At 35.1% G+C, this 19,394-nt stretch overlaps 1 protein-coding gene across 2 annotated transcripts in view; it reads left to right on the forward strand.

Annotated features, from left to right (window-relative positions):
• Positions 1-1,160: 1,160 nt before the first annotated feature.
• LOC136225472 (UDP-glucose:glycoprotein glucosyltransferase) overlaps positions 1,161-19,394 on the forward strand; it is a 30,247-nt gene continuing 12,013 nt past the window's right edge. For both annotated transcript variants that reach the window (XM_066013494.1, XM_066013495.1), the window contains exons 1-15: positions 1,161-1,484; positions 2,773-3,222; positions 3,325-3,478; positions 4,708-4,879; positions 8,580-8,653; positions 9,317-9,413; positions 9,485-9,597; positions 9,713-9,828; positions 10,731-10,788; positions 17,077-17,229; positions 17,312-17,410; positions 17,511-17,669; positions 17,836-17,904; positions 18,724-18,812; positions 18,938-19,100. In XM_066013494.1, coding sequence (XP_065869566.1) covers positions 1,324-1,484; positions 2,773-3,222; positions 3,325-3,478; positions 4,708-4,879; positions 8,580-8,653; positions 9,317-9,413; positions 9,485-9,597; positions 9,713-9,828; positions 10,731-10,788; positions 17,077-17,229; positions 17,312-17,410; positions 17,511-17,669; positions 17,836-17,904; positions 18,724-18,812; positions 18,938-19,100 — 2,127 coding nt within the window. In that variant the 5' untranslated portion in view covers positions 1,161-1,323. The remainder of the gene's footprint in view (positions 1,485-2,772; positions 3,223-3,324; positions 3,479-4,707; positions 4,880-8,579; positions 8,654-9,316; positions 9,414-9,484; positions 9,598-9,712; positions 9,829-10,730; positions 10,789-17,076; positions 17,230-17,311; positions 17,411-17,510; positions 17,670-17,835; positions 17,905-18,723; positions 18,813-18,937; positions 19,101-19,394) is intronic.

Raw genomic sequence — 19,394 nt, forward strand, 5'->3', positions numbered from 1 at the left:
AATAAATAATGATAATTAATGAAATTAACTGAACTGAATTGAACTGAATGCTGTTGAACTGAACTGAACTGAACTTAACTTAACTTAGCTTACTTATGCTGAAATTAAGTAAAAAAGAACATCAAATTCACTATTTTTTTTTGTTAAATTCACTAACACGGCTTATTTTCTGTGAATGTGGTTGAATAAAAAACATCAAATTCAAGTATCCCTTTTAGCTTGAATACAAGAGCAACAATCATAGTAGGTGGTGTACTGGGATGTAGGGGATGGTGTTCTGGGATTTAGGGGAGATGGAGTTCTAGGATGTAGGGGATGATGTTCTGGGATGGAGGGGAAGAAAATATAAATCATCATTATCATTCATTCCAAAAGGTCATTGATTCTGTAAAGCCTAGGGTTTAAGGTTTCACTATTGTTGCAATCTTGTTGTAAATTTTGATAATGTTATGATTTTTAATGTTAGAACTATTGTTGCAATCTTGTTGTAAATTTTGATAATGTTATGATTTTAATGTTAAAATTATTGTTGCACTCTTGTTGTCATGTTTTTTTTTGTTATATACCACTTCGCATATTTTGCAATTTGCGAAGCCTGCGAAGATAATACTGCTTAAGAACACGAGTTACTTCCCATATTGCGAAATCTGCGAAGTAAAAGTCATTCTGCAAATTAGTATTGCCTTCGCAGACTTCGTATATTGCAAAATATGCGAATTAAATTTCATGTTCTGAAGCAATATTATCTTCGCATATTTCATAAATTGCGAAATACGCGAAGTAAATTTCATGTTCTTAAGCAATTTTATCTTCGCATACTTCGTAATTTGCGAAGTCAGACGGAAGGGATAAAGAAGAAAGAATAAATTTTTTTAAGTGTTATATATATACAAAAGGTATTTTGAAAGTCACTAAAATATAGTCCAGATATACAATGAGTTAGGTAAATGGTCTAAATATGCAAATGAGACTTCCATTTGACCAGTTTTGTAATTTTCCTCAAAAAGAATTCCTCTCTTCTGCAATAAAAAAAAACCCCTTTCCTCTCCACTAACAAGCGTCCACGTTACCCAATGACGTGGCTATAATAAAATTACGAAACTATCCGAATCTTTACATAGAAAGACCAAAAGAGCCGTTGCAACTTGCAAGTCAGTTTCCCTTCGAAGTCGTCTCCTTCTTCAGTGATCCCCCTTTCCTATTTCCCTGCTAGCACTAAGAACACTGTGTCTGTCTCCCTTTGGCTTTCTTATTTATCTCTTGTTTTTCTCGTTTATGTCAATGCTCGATCCTTAAAAGCCCCGACCCGCTTCGACTTATTTAATGGAGCCTCGTTTTAGATCCCCTTTTTGTGTTTTCATCATTGTGCTTTGTGTAGGCTTTTCTGGTATTCTTTCTGTTTCTGCTCAGAATCGAAGACCTAAAAATGTTCAGGTTGCGCTTCAAGCTAAATGGGAGGGCACTCCAATTTTATTAGAAGCCGGGTATTCTCCAATTCTTTCTTTTTTTCTTATTTACTTGTTTTCATTGTTTTCCCCTCTGTCTTATTGTTAGTGTCTCTTGGTGATTTGATGAATTAGATTGGTTGTTTGCCACTTCCACATTGCTGTATTTTCAGGGTGATTTTTCTTGAAATGATGAAAGAATGGAATAGGAATAGATTATATAATAATAGGCCTCCAAGTTCCTAACACTTGAAGCAGCTTAGTTAGAAGAAACTGATAATTTTTAGCTTCAAATCGAATTTGTATTTTTAAGATTCTATAGTTCACAGGATGCAAAAAATGTATTGTGACGGTTGCCAATGAGAGTGCCTCAGTCTGTAATTGTGTGTAATTTATAGAAGCATCCTACTTGTATTTTCTTCAGCTATTATGCCTGACGGGGCAAGGAAGCTTTAGAGATTCTTTATCTGTAACCTCTGCATTATGTAATGTATGTAATTCTAATTTTAAAGATATGATATTTGAATATGCCCTCTGCGTGTCATTGTATTTCTCCTATAATTGATTTAGGTAGTTTAACTTGGCAACTAAACGTACATTTGCATTACTTTTATAGTCAAGCTTTGTATTATATTAATCTTGCTCTCCTTTGTATCCTCAACTTATTGTAGAACTTTGTTTCTTTAGTTAGTTTATGCGACTCTTCTCATTGACCAATTCGACCCAAATGAACAATTTAGGGATCTTAAAGTAATTGGGTGTGGCTGTGTAGATTGTTACCTCTATCATTAGTATGCATGATTCACACTTTTTATGTTGATAAGTGAAAAAATTAGCGTATTCACTATTTAATTCATTCTTTGTCGTTCATCATAACATGACAACTATTCTTGCATGAGAAAGTTTTGCTCATTCTTTGGAAATGTTAAAGTTGTTCAAGTTAATTGGAGATATCCTTTTTCTATTTACATTTTCTTTCACTTGGAGTTTACTTTTCCAGCTGAGCACAAATCAATTTTCAACTGCTGTTAGCAAATACAGTTTTTTATTTTTTATTTTCATTTTAACTTTCAGTTTTCTTTTAAATATAAAATCTTAAGCTTATAGATATTTTTTCCCTATGCATTGATGCTATTTTGTTTATTGTATATGAAATCGATGCCAATAGTCTTTTTTATGTTAAGTCTCTAAACAAGAAACTTCTCTATTTAAGTATGTAATTAACCATAAGAATGGATTTATCCATCAACGTTTTTCCTTAAGCTTCTAATTGTTCTTTTTACATTCAATAATTATTATTGTTATTGTCTTTCATTTCATGGTATAGTGAATTACTATCAAAAGAATGGGGAGACCATTATTGGAAGTTCATTGACGTCTGGCTTCAAGCTGAGAAGGATGAAACTGATTCTCATACAGCTAAAGGTTGCCTCAAAAGAATCTTAAAACATGGATATTCACTCTTAAGTGACCAACTGGCTTCACTTTTTGAGTTCTCTCTTATTCTTAGATCGGCATCCCCAAGATTGGTGCTTTATCGACAATTAGCAGAGGAATCTCTGTCTTCTTTTCCACTTTCTGATGATAGTATTTCAAGCAATGCTAGTGAAGGAATTGCAAAAACAAGTGAGAAAAATGTAACAAGAAAGTCAGAGCCTTTGCTCATTGGGCTCAATCCCAATGCCCCTGGTGGGAAATGTTGTTGGGTGGACACTGGTGGTGCATTGTTTTTTGATGTTCTAGAATTGCAATCGTGGCTTGACAGCCCTGCTAAACTGTTAGTATTACTCTCTCCATCTTTTGCGAGCTTTTAGTATCATATTTTAATTTGTTAATCCTTACTACAGTGAGGTTTTATTTGATTATTTCTCGGTTCCAGTGCAGAAGACTCATTTCAGCAACCTGAACTATTTGATTTTGATCATGTGCATTTTGATTCTCATACAAAAAGCACAGTTGCTATTCTGTATGGAGCTCTTGGAACTGATTGTTTTAAGAAATTTCATGTTACACTTGTTGAAGCTGCGAAAGAGGTACTACGGGTTATATTGTTTCCTTTACTATCCTTTCAATTATCTCATTTGTTTTCGTTGAGAATGGATTTGACTGAACTGATGCTGTTAATTTGCTACTTCTGTTATTAGAATGACATAGCATGCAACTTCACCATGATTGTGAAGATCCTTTTAATTTTACCAAATAGTTGCTTCATTTTTTATTGTATGACTTTTAAGGATTATCCATTTGTCATTTTTATATGACGTTTATATTATCTATGTACTTTTAGCAACTTTTTTCTCAAATATCCTTTATTTACTCTTAGAGAGAGGTTTAGTATTATTTTAAACAATCCTATACTGAAGCCATAATAGTTAAGCAGAAAGAGAATTTTGGTATGGAAAGTAGAATTTACAAGAGAAGTGTTAATGGTAAATTGGTCATTTTAATAGGCTAATTAATACTTCATTGTTTCTGACGGATAACATTAAGTGATATATAAGAAAGAACCGAGAGAGTATATGGGAAAGTTTTGTATAAGAAATATATAAATATTTGAGATTTTGATCAAAGAGTGGATCTAGCCTTTCAATCTAACTGATTCTTGTTCTTTATTGTGAAAGGCCCATAAGAGAGTCAGTTTGACTTGGCAATTTTGGATTTTTGTCATTAACAGTGGCATTTTTGGAGACATTCATTGTGCATGATTACCAGAAATTGATTTGGTGGAAGCTATATCAAATGAATCTTTGGTATCTTCCTCCGTTTACTGAAAAAGTGTGTAATTTTTCTTAAAATGAGACTTCTGAAAATGATATTAGGTTGTTTTAGTATTTATTTTTATTTGCAAATGATTTGATGGATTTTCTGGTAAATTAGAATTTGGACACATAGTTACAGTGTCAGAGAACAATAAAATATGTGTTACCAAAAATCTGCTTATTGAATTTGCAATTTGTTTCCTTTACCATGCACTTCAACAATCCTACTAATTTGACTTATCAAGCAGCTGAAGTAGTTTCTGATTTCTATGTTTTATTTTCTCTTTTTAGGTAATAATGCTGTTACATCTTTTTTCCTTATCAATAGCGGATAATGTCACAGTTTTTATGCTTTGAAACACATAATACTTCCAGTATTTCTCAATGGATACTAGAATAGTTTTAGAATGTAATTACATTTTTGCAATTTTGGAATATCTACATTTTACAACATTTATCTCGTGACATAGCATTGGATTGATAATTTGGATAATTATTTCTAGGGAAGAGTAAAATATGTGGTTAGACCTGTTTTACCCTCTGGTTGTGAGGCAAAAGTTGGTCATTGTGGTGCTGTTGGTGCCAAGGACTCCTTAAACTTGGGTGGTTATGGTGTTGAACTTGCATTGAAGAATATGGAATATAAAGCTATGGATGACAGTGCAATTAAGAAAGGTTAGAATTCTGACTTTTGCTTTCCCCTAATTTTTGTCCTGATTAGATTCTATAAGAGAAGTTTTGTTATTCATTATCGAACCTTGATTTATTTTGTCTCTTTTCTGCTTTTTAGTTGGGGATGTTCACCTTGAAGTCATTTCATAAAAAATAACTATCTACTTTCCTTTATTGATATGATAGCACTGCATTCTGGAAGTCTTTTTCCTCTATTATTGTTACTATCTCTTTGTATGTGAAAAAACTTAGAGAGGAGAGTGGATACAAGATAGAGGGTTCATTTTATGTGCAAGTCATGACCTGGAAAATTTACTGCACATATTGTATTGGCCATTGTATAATTGGGAAATGCGATACAACATGGCTGTTTTCTACAGCTAAACAAACCATGTTAACATGAAATTTCACAAATTTATGTCTTAATTTTGGTGTTTAATTATATTAATTTATGAAATAATTAAGCTTAATTTTGATTTTATATACGTTGTTGTCGTGTGACCAAGAGGTCACGGGTTCGAGTCTTAGGAGCGGCCTCTTGCCAAATAAATTGGTAGGGGAAGGCTTGCCCCCAGTACACCCTTGTGGTGGGACCCCTCCCCGGACCCTCGCTCAGCGGGGACGCGTAGTGCGACCGGGCCGCCCTTATACTTTTAACTCAATACTACCTTAGAAAACATTATTGCCGTTACATTTGTATATCAATGATAAAAACTATAATTTCTTAAGTTAATTAGTTTAGATATTTAAAATGTTCAAAATATTAATTTATTAAATCATATACATTAAAGAAAATTTTATGTTTTTCACTAAAGAAAAAAAAAGTGAGGTTTGACTAAAATTGTCCAACACAGTCCAATTTTGGGTCATGACATAGTCAAAAACCTTGATGCTAAGTAGAACCGATAAGATGAGCTCATGTCAAACTTAATCCCAAGATGTTAGAGTTCAAGATCAGCATATTCCTAAATCTCAATTTCCTTTTTCTTTTTGCATTAGAGCTCAAATTTATCTCCAATTAACTTTTAACTGCAAATTACGCTAAAATATGTAATATCCAATAAAAAAGAAATACTAAAAGCAATACAAATATATTTTTTTAACACTGTAAATTCTATTCTTATCACCAAGGCAGTGAAAAAGTCTTGAAGCATCCTAAAACATATTAGTTGGTAATTTGGCATATAGGGTCTTCTCCTTGAAGTTCCTTAAAATTATGCTTTGGGTATTTTTCATGATAATCACTGAAAACTTTTAAAGTTCCCCTTCGACAGAATTTTTCATATTACCCATTGCTTCTGGACTATGTAATGGTCCATAATTGCATGTCTGCTGGATAGAAGATCAACTATAGTTAGGGAGAGAATTTTTTACATTAGACAGATGAGCAACAAAGGAGAGTGTGTTTCATGGGTTAGAGCAATAAGATGCCATCCGAATGGAGGAAAAGAAATCTAATCCCGTTGTATAAGAACAAAGGCGATGTCCAAGATTGTGCCAACTATCGAGGAATCAAATTAATGAGTCACACTATGAAACTGTGGGAGCGAGTGATCGAACAAAGGCTAAGGAGGACGGTGAAGATCTCGGAAAACCAGTTTGGCTTTATGCCGGGAAGATCAACTATGGAAGCCATCCACCTAATGAGACAATTAATGGAGCACTATCGAAATAAGAAGAAAGACTTGCATATGGTTTTCATTGACTTGGAGAAGGCATATGATAAGGTACCAAGGGAAGTACTTTGGTGGGCCCTAATAAGGAAAGACATTTCGCGGAAATATGTTGACATCATAAAGGACATGTATGAGGGAGCATGCACGAGTGTACGCACCAGCGTTGAGAAGACTGAAGAGTTCCCTATTACGATTGGAGTGCATCAAGGTTCTGCACTAAGCCCTTTTCTTTTTGCCATCGTTATGGATGAACTAACGAGTTCACTTCAAGATGGTATACCATGGTGCATGTTGTTTGCAGATGATATTGTGTTGGTCGATGAGACGAAAGAAGGCGTGGAGAGGAAGTTGGAACTATGGAGACAAACTTTAGAATCTAGAGGCTTTAAGTTGAGCCGAAGTAAGACAGAATATTTGGAGTGTAAGTTTAGCGGCGATAGGAGTAGGGAGACAATCACACTAGATGGGAGAGTTGTTCAAGCATCGTATTGCTTTCGGTATTTAGGATCTATTATCCAAACGGATGGAGAAGTAGATGGAGATGTTGCTCATAGGATTAAATCTGGTTGGGCGAAGTGGAAGAGTGCTACGGGTTTCCTTTGTGACCCCGGCATGCCAAATAGATTGAAGGGAAAAATTCTACCGCACGGCAATCAAATCAGCACTATTATATGGTACGGAGTGTTGGGCAGTGAAACACTGTCACACCCATCAGATGTCGGTGGCGGAGATGCGTATGTTGAGATGGATGTGTGGTCATACGAGAAAGGATCGGGTGAGTAATGAAATAATTAGGACAAAAGTAGGGGTTACATCAATTGAGAATAAAATGAGGGAAAACCGACTAAGGTGGTTTGGCCATGTAAGACGAAGAGCGCTTGATGCGCCGGTTAGGAGGACTGAAGAGTGGCAAAGGGATGTAGTGGTGAGGGGTAGGGGAAGATCTAAGCAAACTTGGAGGAGGGTGATCGAGAGTGATATGAGTTTATTGGGGATTGCGGAAAATATGGTAGTGGATAGGAAAGAGTGGAGGGAGAGAATCTGTGTCATTGATTTCACGGTTTTATATGATGGTTCATGTTAGCCGACCCCGAATCATTTCGGGACTAAGGCTTTGTTGTTGTTGTTTTTGTAATAAACAGTCCTAGAACCTCTGTATATGTCAAGATAGGTAAAAAACGATCTACAGTTTCCTATTTTTATTAATGTATATGAACCTCTGTATATGTCGAGATAGGTAAAAAATGACCTACAGTTTTGTTTTCATTAATTTATATGATACCAACATAATGGTAGAAGAATCAAGTTTTCAGTTTTAAGAAAACTATCATGGGGAGTGGCAATGTGCAAGAGAGCTTCCTATCGAGATAAATTTTAACGCTATCACTTGACAAATAACTCTTTTTTCTCAAAATATTCTGTACTGAATTGTTTCTTCAGCTTAACTTGCTTATTCTTACATAGATGGTTGCAGTTGATCTCCTTTGTCGAAATCTTTCATTAAGTGGTCATATAAACAGTAAATTCTCATTCCAGAGTAAATTTTACATTCTTGTCCATCTTGTATGGCATATTGTCTTAAGAGTAGGATACCTGCATCTAGCACTCATCCATGAGTCAGCACCTTGCTTATTCCGACAATGACAGAGATCATCTGCCCATACTCCATTTTTCTTATCTTTCAAAAGCATCTTTGTTCCTGTGTTTGTATAGATTCAAGTGCCACATCTGTTAACCTGATTGAATACTTAAGCATTTTCCAAGCTTATTGGTGTAATCTGGATGACTTTGGTTATTTCTGTTATAGTTCATAAATGTAAATATTTTATTCTGAAAGTTGGTGATGATAGACGGTTTACTTTTATGGAATATTTTAGCAAATATCCATTATTGTTTCTAATGTATTACTGAAATCTTCATGGGCTTTTGATGTTAGAAAAAGAAAGTCCCACATGTATTCCATGTTTTAGTATCTTGTCACTAAAAGATATTTTTCTTAAATTAAAATCTTGAGTTTTGAGTTGCAGGTGTCACTTTGGAAGATCCACGAACTGAAGATCTTAGCCAAGAAGTTAGAGGGTTCATTTTCTCCAGAATACTGGTTTGTTAGTCTTAAAAGTTGTTTGCATTTATTTTTGTTTACCTTTTACTTGGTTGTACTATCTGTTTCATCTTTCATGTCATTGACAGCATTCCAGAATGTCTATTCCTTTCTTTTTGACTCTGTCCTCTTTTGAGTTATTTGCAAGATTCATTGAAATGGTTATCCCAATAAAAGGGAAAAAACTTGTGATTTTGGGTGATGAAGCTGTGAAGAATTTTAGAATAATAAATTAGTTCATATGAAGTCAATAAGTATGAGATGATTATTTTCTTCGTGAATTCTTAGAAAAAAATTACTTGAATAGATAGTTAGCTAGATGATGCTTTTGATTCTGCCTTTGGTTTTTGCTCTGAGCCCTAGTGCTCTAGGTAACCATGTTCATCTTGTCCTTATCCTTGTAGCCGGTATTTTTTTTCCCTTGCAAGAGAAGTTTATTTTCCCCAAGAAAGTTCTTCTTTACCTATTAACCTTCTTGTCATATTTTTAATTCAAAATTCATACTTTTGTACCTGAAGGTCAGTTGTGAAAGCAAGAAGTCAAAATGATTAATTTTTCATATTGAATGATTAGCAAGTATTTATTGTGTTCAGCTTGTTTTCCATGTCATAGAAATTGGCTTATTTACTGCAGATATCTTTATTTCTTTCATGTCCTATGCAGGAACGTAAGCCTGAGCTTACATCTGAGATAATGGCGTTCCGAGACTATCTGCTTTCATCAACAATATCTGATACACTTGATGTTTGGGAGCTAAAGGGTATTTGCAATTTAACGCATTTTCTTTGTTGTTTAAGCAATCTGCATTTTTCCTAATGTCCTTTCCAACAGATTTAGGACATCAAACAGCCCAAAGAATAGTTCGTGCTTCTGATCCTCTGCAGTCAATGCAGGATATCAACCAGAATTTTCCTAGTGTAGTTTCTTCTTTGTCTCGCATGAAGGTATACTATCATGTTTTACGCAATCGGTTTCAATAAATAACTGTTGAGTATTAACATTCTCCAAAATTTCAGTTGATTGTTCTGATGAAACTGTGTTTATCTTGATATTTTGCAGCTCGACGACTCTGTTAAAGATGAGATAACAGCAAACCAGAGAATGATTCCTCCTGGGAAGTCCTTGATGGCTTTAAATGGTGCTTTAATCAATATTGACGATATTGACCTCTCTTTGTAATTCTTCTTATCCCATTATAACTTCCCCTTTTCTTTGTGAAATTCTTACTCATTGTAATTGTGACCGTTTTTGTTGCATTAAAATCTGAAGTTCTCAAAGTTGTCAAACTAAAAATCGTACACTATTTCTGCAGCAACTTACAAACTATTGTGGTGTCTCTCTAATTTTAGCATAGTCTCATAGTTAACACTTAACAGCACGTTTTATGGCAATGAATGTCAGCCATAAGATTTTAGTGTGAAGGCTAATGCTTTGCATATACTATCAATTATGTGAGGGATGCATGTATCTGGCTGCTTTTCTTAATTGAATGGAGGGAGAAAGTTAGGATGTAGAAGCTACTTCTAAGTGATTCTGCTCACTACTGTTTTTCTTGCAATCGGCTTGAGCTCAAGCGATTTGAGTTGATTAGCCATATCGTTGTTTACCATATTAATTGGATTTCTATTGTCAGATTAGTTCTGTGTCACCTTAGAGTTTCATCTTCTAAATCTGTAGTTCCTAGAGAAATGATGCTTTTGGGCTATAATAACTGAAGTAGAAAAATTTAGAAACTTGAATATGAGAAGCCAAAACAATACCACTGTTGGTTTTTGTGATATGCACGAATGTTAGTTAATGGAGTTCTGCCCCTAAAAGTACATTCTCGGTCCTTGTTTGATGACCATTGAATTACTTGGCATTTTTTTTCATAAGGACGAGTATACTGTAATCCTAAGGGTCATTTATATGTTGTCCATTCTCCAATTCATGTATTTTTCCCTTCTTCTATAACCACTATTTTTAGTTCCTGGCATTAACTTTACCTTTCCTAGTTGTCGTCTGTACTTCGTCTAATAACAATACTTCTAATAATTTGCAATTAATGTTGATATTACTTTCCTTTTATTCTGTTTAGGTTGGTAGACGTGGTTCAGCAAGAGTTGTTATTGGCTGATCAATTTTCAAAGTTGAAGGTAAATGAGGCTTTATCTCTTTAATTGGCTGATATAATGATATAGAATGAATGAGAAGTTAACCCTAATGTTGTATATCATTTTGATAATTAACTATAATACACAACTCAATTAAGTGACAGTAGTCTACTTTGGTTGGTTATAAGGATCTTTTCCACCATCATTAGAGAATGCACTGCCTCCATCTTTCAAGTTCTGTTTTTTTATATTGTGCTAAATATGAGCATTACTGGATAGATGCAAATAAAATATAGCCATATACTTGTGCATAAAATTGGCATGATCCTCAATGTTAATGAAATATGCCTCATAATTATCCTTAATATGGCCTAGGAATCAACAAACATAAAATGTGTACTTGTATATCCGAATACTTGTGCTACATGTCATCTTTATGCAATAAGGGGAAAAAATAGAGCTAGATGGATGGAAAACAAATATACAAGTAATATTGTGGTGATTGGCATAAGTTTTGTGTTGGTAAAAAAAATAATCATCATCGATTTCCTAATAGCCATTAATATATTACATATTCCTTCAAATGGTGGGGAAGAAATGCTTGAATTTCTCGCATCTAGGTCTATTCTTAGAGAATCCCTATTCCACCATTTGGTTCATTATTTTTCCATAGAATAGCTATTCTATGGAATTTGTATTCCACAATTGGTGGAATAGGGATTCCTCAATTTAATGTAGGAATAACTATTCCATAACTAATATTTTATTTGATTCCAAAATTACCCCTACTTCATTTCACATGGAAACCACGAAAAATGGCAAAAACAAGAAAAACAGTAAAAACCTGAAAAACTTAAAAATATGAAAAATGTGAAAAACGGGAAAAACACAAAAAACGATAAAAACAGGAAAAATGAGAAAAAGGGTAGAAACGTAAAAAAAAACATCTTGATTTTCTTGAAAGTGTGATTTTATGGATTTGCCGGATTATTCTAACTGTGAGTTTAGGTATTTGCTTTATGGAAACTTTTCTTAATTATTTGATTTCGTTTTCATTTTAGTGATACATAATCATAATCATTTTGTTTGCTGATCTTTCAAACCCCAATTCGGTTTTCCTTCATTTGTTGTTTTCTTTTATGATTGATTTTCCATGAATTTGTAGAAACATTTCACCGTTTTTTGTGTTTTTACTATTTTCCACGTTTTTCCCCTTTTCGCATTTTTACTGTTTCTTTTTTAAGTTTTTTTTTTCCAATTTTCTGATAGGGATGTTGTTCCTACTCAGTGTACATTACACGATTTCTACCTAGTTAGAATTCGGTTGTACTAGGTAGAGTTTGTTTAGGTTTAGTTTTCCTTTCCCCTAAGGTTTAAAAACCAGATTTTCTCCCTTCCTCCAATCGCAATTCAGTTACAGTTTCGATCCAAGTTGTCCATTACAATTACGATTGTAGTTCTCTTTAGCGATCACGACTTCTGTTTCCAAATCGCAATTCCAGTTTCCAATTGCAGGTTATGATTGCAAGTTCTCTTTCATGATTTGCGATTACATTTGCAGTTTTTGCGATCACGACTTCTACTTCCAAATCTCAATTCCAGTTTCCATGGCAGGTTATGATTGCAAGTTCTTTTTCTTGATTTGCGATCATGATTTCTGTTTCCAAAATGCAATTCCAGTTTTTTATCGCAGAAAGGTACGATTATTCCAATCGCAATTTTCCAACTTAACACACAATCTATCAGTCAAGCTCGCCCCTCTAATTTTCTGTTATGGAAAAACCAACTGACCAATATCTTAAAAGGTGGCCGTTTATTCTCTCTATTTCGACCTTTTCTCCTCCAACATACATTAATGTTGATGATTGGGAAGTTCAGAATTCCCAAGTCCTTCCATCTATGGTTCTATCTCTAAGAATATGCTCCCACAGTTAGTGGGTTCTGAAAAATTGGGATGGAACTAACTAAGCATCCAGCCACCCCTAAGCTTATTCGCGACTTTAATAGACAGGGTAAGCTAAACTGGCAAAGAAGCATGAGACAAACTTCATACAATCTTTGCCGCAGGTATTCGTCCTCAAATTAGACAAATAAGGAATCAACTTCTCACCCTTCAGATAGATAATGATTCAGTCTCGCTAAAATTTTATTTGAACCCTATGGGTATGGATGACTTTGTTGACGGCATGATGGTAGACCTTGGTTGTACTTATAGACCTTTTGTCCTAGAAGCTCGAATCGAGCCTGTTTTTGTCAATGAAGAAATTCAACTTGCTCATGATACGACAATAGATTTAAATACATCCCTATTTGCTCATTATGTTTCTCGTGGGGGATTTAACAATCATGGACGAGGACGTGGATGTAAATCCCGGGGTGGATGGTCCAACGGCCAAGGCACATCCCGTGGATATGGAGAATCAGTGAAGAAATTCAACTTGCTCGTGATACGACAATAGATTTAAATACATCCTCATTTGCTCGTTATGTTTCTCATGGGGGATTTTACAATCGTGGACGAGGACATCGACGACAGTCCCGAGGTGTATAGTCCAATGGCCAAGGTACATCCCGTGGATATGGAGAACAATTTCAGCCTGGACGTGGCACTTCGAATTCAACAAACACCGATTATTCCACAATGATATGCTATAACCGTAACGAAAAAGGACATTATGCTCATACTTGTTTTTCACCAAGTTTTAGTCCGAATCAACGACAAAACTATTAGCATTCTGATTATCTGGCAAACACGAATCAAAGTCAACCTTGGGTCATGGATACCACTACTAATCATCTCACATCTGATTTGGGTCATGGATACCGCTACTAAGCCTGCAACGTCATCTGCCACACAACCTGGCAGCCCACAAACAGCCACCACATGCTGTCCATCGATCGGACTCCGACCACTCAATCTCAAACTCTATCTGCTATCCTATTGATCCTGAGATATCTGCTGGTACACAGAATAGCGACTCCTCTTCACCAACTGTTCAAGCTCTTCTTTGCTGGTATACAGAATAGTGACTCCTCTTCACCAATGGTTCAAGCTCTTCAAGAACCCCTCGATCCCAGGAATAGACTACTCCGACACTTTCAGTCTTGTGGTCAAACCTACTACTATTCGCCTCATCCTTACACTGGCGGTCTCTTTTGGATGGAAAATTACTCAACTAGACGTTTCAAATGCCTTCTTACACATTGAGTTACAAGAGGAGGTCTATATGACACAACCACTTGGGTTTGAGGATCCTACACGCCCGAATGGTCTCAAGCAATCACCACGCATGTGGCATGAAAAGTTTAACTTCTAAACTTCTTCAAAGGGTCCAAGACTGACAATTCCTTATATTATTTGCACCATGGTTTGACTGTTTTGTTTGATCTATGTCGATGATTTACTTGTTACTGGGAATGTTCCAAGTATGATTGCCAAGCTAGTTCAGTTTTGGAGTCCCAATTTCCAATTCAGAATTTGGGACGATTGCATTATTTCGAGTCTGGCAAACCCAACTGAGAAATTGAGCATCGAGAATGGGGCTTTGTTAGACGATCCAGGAATGTACAGAAGTATAGTGGGCATTCTTCAATATCTCACCTTCACCCGTCCTGTAAATAAAGTCTCTCAAAAAATGCATGCGCCACGTGAATCACACTGTTTAGCTGTCAAACGCAAAGCGTTATCTAAATGGGACTTGTATGTTTGGTTTCACACTACATCGAGGCGGCCAGCTTGGCCAATTACACTGTTTTTTGGGGGGAGGAGATCAAGATGATCGAAAATCCATCAGCGGGTATGCTATTTTTCTAGGCAGATGCCTTCTATCTTGGTTATCACGTTGGCAACATACAGTTTCAGGTTCCTCTACCGAGTGGGCAGTCTTCGATCGCATCTACTACGTCAGAGCTAAGCTGGATGCAAATGTTACTCCGCGAAGTTGGTTTTCCAGTAACTTCTCCTATCTTATGGTGTGATAATTTGATTTCCATTTTGTTTGGGATAAAGTTCGTTCTAGCGTTGATCAGACAACAAATGTTTCTATCAAACCACTGGATTGCAGAAGGTTCCAATTGCTTCAAGACAAGTTCACAGAGCAGTCCCGCCCAGTACAGCTTGAGGGGGTGATAAGGATGTTGTTCCTACTCCATCTACATTACACAATTTCTACCTAGCTAGAACTCTGTATAGTTCGGTTCTTCTAGGTAGAGTTAGTTTAGGTTTGGTTTTCCTTTTATTTGTTGATTTAGGTTTAGGACTCTCTGTCCTTACCAAACCGAAACTCAATATGTATTTATATTGGTATATTTCCATTGAGTAATGCAAGCAAGAATTATATCAGAAATATTCCTCTCATTTTTGCGTTTTTACTGTTTTTCATGTTTTAACCGTTTTTCGCGTTTTTACCATTTTTCTGTTTTTACTGTTTTCATGTTTTGCTGAAATAATATAAATTAATTATTTGAATAATTGATGCCAATAATTAGAATTTTAAAATAAATAAAAAATTACACGGGGTAAGGTCGTCTTTTGAGCTACAAAACTAGCTAGTCCATATCTCAACCAACTGTAAGGATAGTTATTTCTAAAAAATACCTATGCTATTCCTTAGTAATAGATATTCTATTCCATTCCATGAACCAAATGGCACCCTAGTGTTTTTCTTTTCTTACTTTTTTGTTTTCCTGGGTGTGTGTGGATCGTTTGACACGGCGAAACGTAGATTAAAGTGGATGATGGCTATCATTCACATAGTGCTCTTTTATTTCAAATTGTTGCATTTTTTGCTAGGTTAATAATACTGCTGACCTTGTAATGGCTATAGGATGAGTTTGCTATGGACTATAGGATTCTGTTATTGAAATTATGGGAAATTTGCACAAAAGCAACATATATTGAAAATATCCTTGTAAAATAAATGCATTTATTTCATTCAAATTCTTAAAACTTAGTGGTAAGAAAATAAGATGAATTTTGTTTACCTAAACCACCTCAAAATTCTCTTTACAGAAGCTTTATTAGGCTTTACGTTGCAAAACAAATTTACACTATGTAGGGCCTACTCGATCTGAGACAATTTAGTTTAGGTAAGTAGTATGTTGAATTGACTCTTGAATACATGATAACAAACTCAAAAGTATTGCTTTTGTCCTTGGCCCCATATTTGAAACAAACATGTTTTTGGTGAAAGAGGATTTTAAACTAGGTCCACAATTAAAGTATTGCCCCAAATAAGTTTCTTTTCCCTGAGGAACATGTGATTTCCTATAAAATTTCGTGTTACAATTCCCTCTAAATGCTTGAGGGTTTGAAGTGCATGCACTAGTTCCCAGTATTTAAGCTGTTTGCCATGATGGTTGCTGTTTCTAATAACAAAAGACATCTCACTCTGGCATTTCCCATTTCGCAGTTATCACCTGACTCAATTGTTTTCTTCTTATCCTCTGTATCCAGGATTGCATAAAAAGTTGTGTTTGTTACTAAAATTGTAGTTCTGTTTTTCCATAGCCATTTACTAGAGTGATTTGATTTGTGCTTCAATACCAGGGAACTTCCTGTTTTGGCAATGTTCATCTGCTTGTTTTCATTAGTGTATCTTGCTTTTCTTCTTCTTGCCCTCATCAGCAGCATTCAATGCATTAAGTTCGTTTTGTAATTGGATCCTACAAGATTTTGTTTTTTTTTACTTTTCATACATTTTGTGACTGCTACTTCACAAATCCCAATCTCATATCATATGTAGCAGCCTTATTGCTCTTTCAGTTGGTGCAGAGGATCTCTTATTGTCATGTGACTGTTCTGGTTTTGAACACATAATATCCTGTTCCCCAAGACAAGTTGTACTCAACAAGTGGCTGTTTCTTAATCAGTAACTATGGCAAGATGAAGTTATACATGATATATGCAATCTATCTTGCTATATAACATTACCTTTTTTTTTTTTTTTTTTTTTTTTTTTTGAGAAATGCTGTATAACATTATTGGTACTTCCTAAATGAATGAATTATTACATATGTGCAAGAACTGTAAAATTTAATGCCCATTCATAATAGAAAATTACATTATTTACTAGTCTAAGATGATTTTGCTTCTCTATCTCAAACAATTGGAGCTGATTCCCATTCTTTCATCCATGTAATTGGCGATGTTCTTCAATACTAAGAATGAACAAGAGAGCTATATTGCAATTTTTTTTTCTGAACTATATCATGGTGTCTAAGATTTACTCATTTCTGATGCATAACATTCTATGCATGTAACTTGAAGTTAGAGAAAAGGGAATATTGATTTTTAAATAAAATCAAAGATCTGGTGTTGCTCATTTATAGGTTCCTCGCTCTGCAATTCGGAAACTGTTATCATCAATGTCTCCTTCTGAGTCGAATACATTACGTGTTGATTTTCGATCAACTCATGTTCATTATCTCAATAACTTGGAGGAGGATGCGATGTATAAGCGATGGCGAAACAATATGCAAGAGGTATTTTTTTTCTCTGCATTTTTTTCCACGATATGATAGCTTCATTGGTCCAAAAAATATTGTGTTGTTATGTTCTCTGTAGATTTTGATGCCTGTATTCCCTGGACAACTACGTTACATCCGCAAGAACCTGTTCCATGCAGTTTATGTTCTAGATCCAGCCACCAGCTGTGGTCTTGAGGTAAGTGTTCTTTCTTTACAGCTTGCCATCAACAACTATTACCCTCAGTGCTGTCTGTTTTGCCAAATTGTTTATATTGTTTATTTCTCTGAGCCTGCAGTCCATTGATATGGTTATATCCTTGTATGAGAACAATTTTCCAATGAGATTCGGGTTGATGCTATATTCTTCCAATTTTATCAAGAAAATTGAAGTGAGTGGTGGTGACATAACCCTGATGGACAATGACAGTCAAGCTCAGGAGGATATATCCAGCTTGGTATGTGCATCCTTCCATTCTCGTATTCCTCTTTTTCTATATTGTTGTAATTTCCATAGTAATCTTTTTACTAGCTCTCGTATCGGTATAGTACTGACTGCTTATCAAAGCTAAGTTTTTGTTTGCTTTGCTTGCTGAATCCTCGACTCATTTTTTTTTTTTGCAGATCATACGTCTCTTCATTTATATTAAGGAGAACCATGGGGTTAAAACAGCTTTTCGCTTTCTAAGCAATGTAAGAGTTGTGCTCCAGTCTTTGACATGAAATCTTTTTCACCCTTCTTGAGTGGTGGCTTTTGATTGAGAAATTGAAAAGTAAACTTCTGGTTTGCTTTACTGATGAAAGGACAGAGCAATGAATAGAAAAGAAGTCTTATGATTTGCTATATTTCTGCATTTAGGGAGGACTCTGTTTTAGTCTGTTTAAAATCCTTAGCCGCTATTTAGCAAAAACAATTATTAATGAGCAAAACAATGTGTTTGTTTCATTACAATGTGATGTGACAAACTAGGGTTATTGTCATTGTTATGAACAACTCATCATCTAAATTTCATGCATCAATGCTGGAGGCTTCTGCTTCATCACAAAAAAGGAAAATCTGATAAATAAAGCTATTCTTGGGCCTTAACTATAAGCTTAAGCTTTTAGTTCAAATGGTTTGATGACATGCTATTGGAGCCTCTTAGACTAAGTGGTCGAGCATTCGAATCCTGACAACTCTATTTGTTGATTAAATTTCAAGACATGGTAAGATGGGCCTGTATTGTACCCTTCCAGTCCAGGGGGCATTCACGTGAGGGAGTGTGTCAGAGATAATAATAATATAAGCTATTCGTGGGCCTTAACCTTCAGCTTAAGCTTTTAATTCAATTGGTTCCATGACAATAATAAAATTTGTTTCACTGTGGCATATCCAGACTTCCTCTAAATTTCTGTTTATTTGAAATGATGTGAGAGGTTGTTTCAAATTGATGTTATTTCCATCTCCTTTGTATAGAGGTGGCTAGTATCTTGTTTGGTTTTTTTAAATAAATTTTATTCTGAAATCTGCAGATAAATAGATTACGCATGGAGTCAGTAGAGTCTGCAGATGATCTACCAGAGATGCACCATGTGGAAGGATCATTTGTAGAAACTATTTTGTAAGTTATGAAGGGGTAACTTATGTTGAAGTCCTGCTAGCTTTCTTCTTTGTAGGAGATTTTTGTTTCTATTGTCTTTGAGCCTTACAAGTTACAACCTTCTGTTGTCATTTTTCTTTCTGTAGACCAAAGGTTAAATCTCCACCTCAAGATATATTGCTGAAGCTGGAAAAGGAGCAAACGTTTAAGGAGTTGTCTCAAGAAAGCTCGATGTCTGTTTTTAAGTTGGGGTTGTACAAATTGCAGTGCTGCCTCTTGATGAATGGCCTTGTTTCGGATTCTAGTGAGGTAATGCTCAGCATTTTCAATTACACCTGCCTTTTTGTTTCCTAACAGTTAATTTATGTATTTAAAGTATTTGAAACTTGTATAGATAATTTTAAAGATTGCAATAGCAGGAATTTTTCAGTTTAATAATTTTAATTCAGAGTAAAATAATTTCAGGGATATAATCTTGTGCCGAAAATGAAATGCATTTTCCTTGAAGGTCTTATATGAAGATAAGATGTTAGTTGTCATTATTTTAGCCTATTATGAATTTTGTATCGTCTCTGTATCCTTTCAATGGATGCCATTTTGGTG

The sequence above is a fragment of the Euphorbia lathyris genome, chromosome 4 (genome assembly GCF_963576675.1).
Source record: "Euphorbia lathyris chromosome 4, ddEupLath1.1, whole genome shotgun sequence".
Lineage (NCBI taxonomy): Eukaryota > Viridiplantae > Streptophyta > Magnoliopsida > Malpighiales > Euphorbiaceae > Euphorbia > Euphorbia lathyris.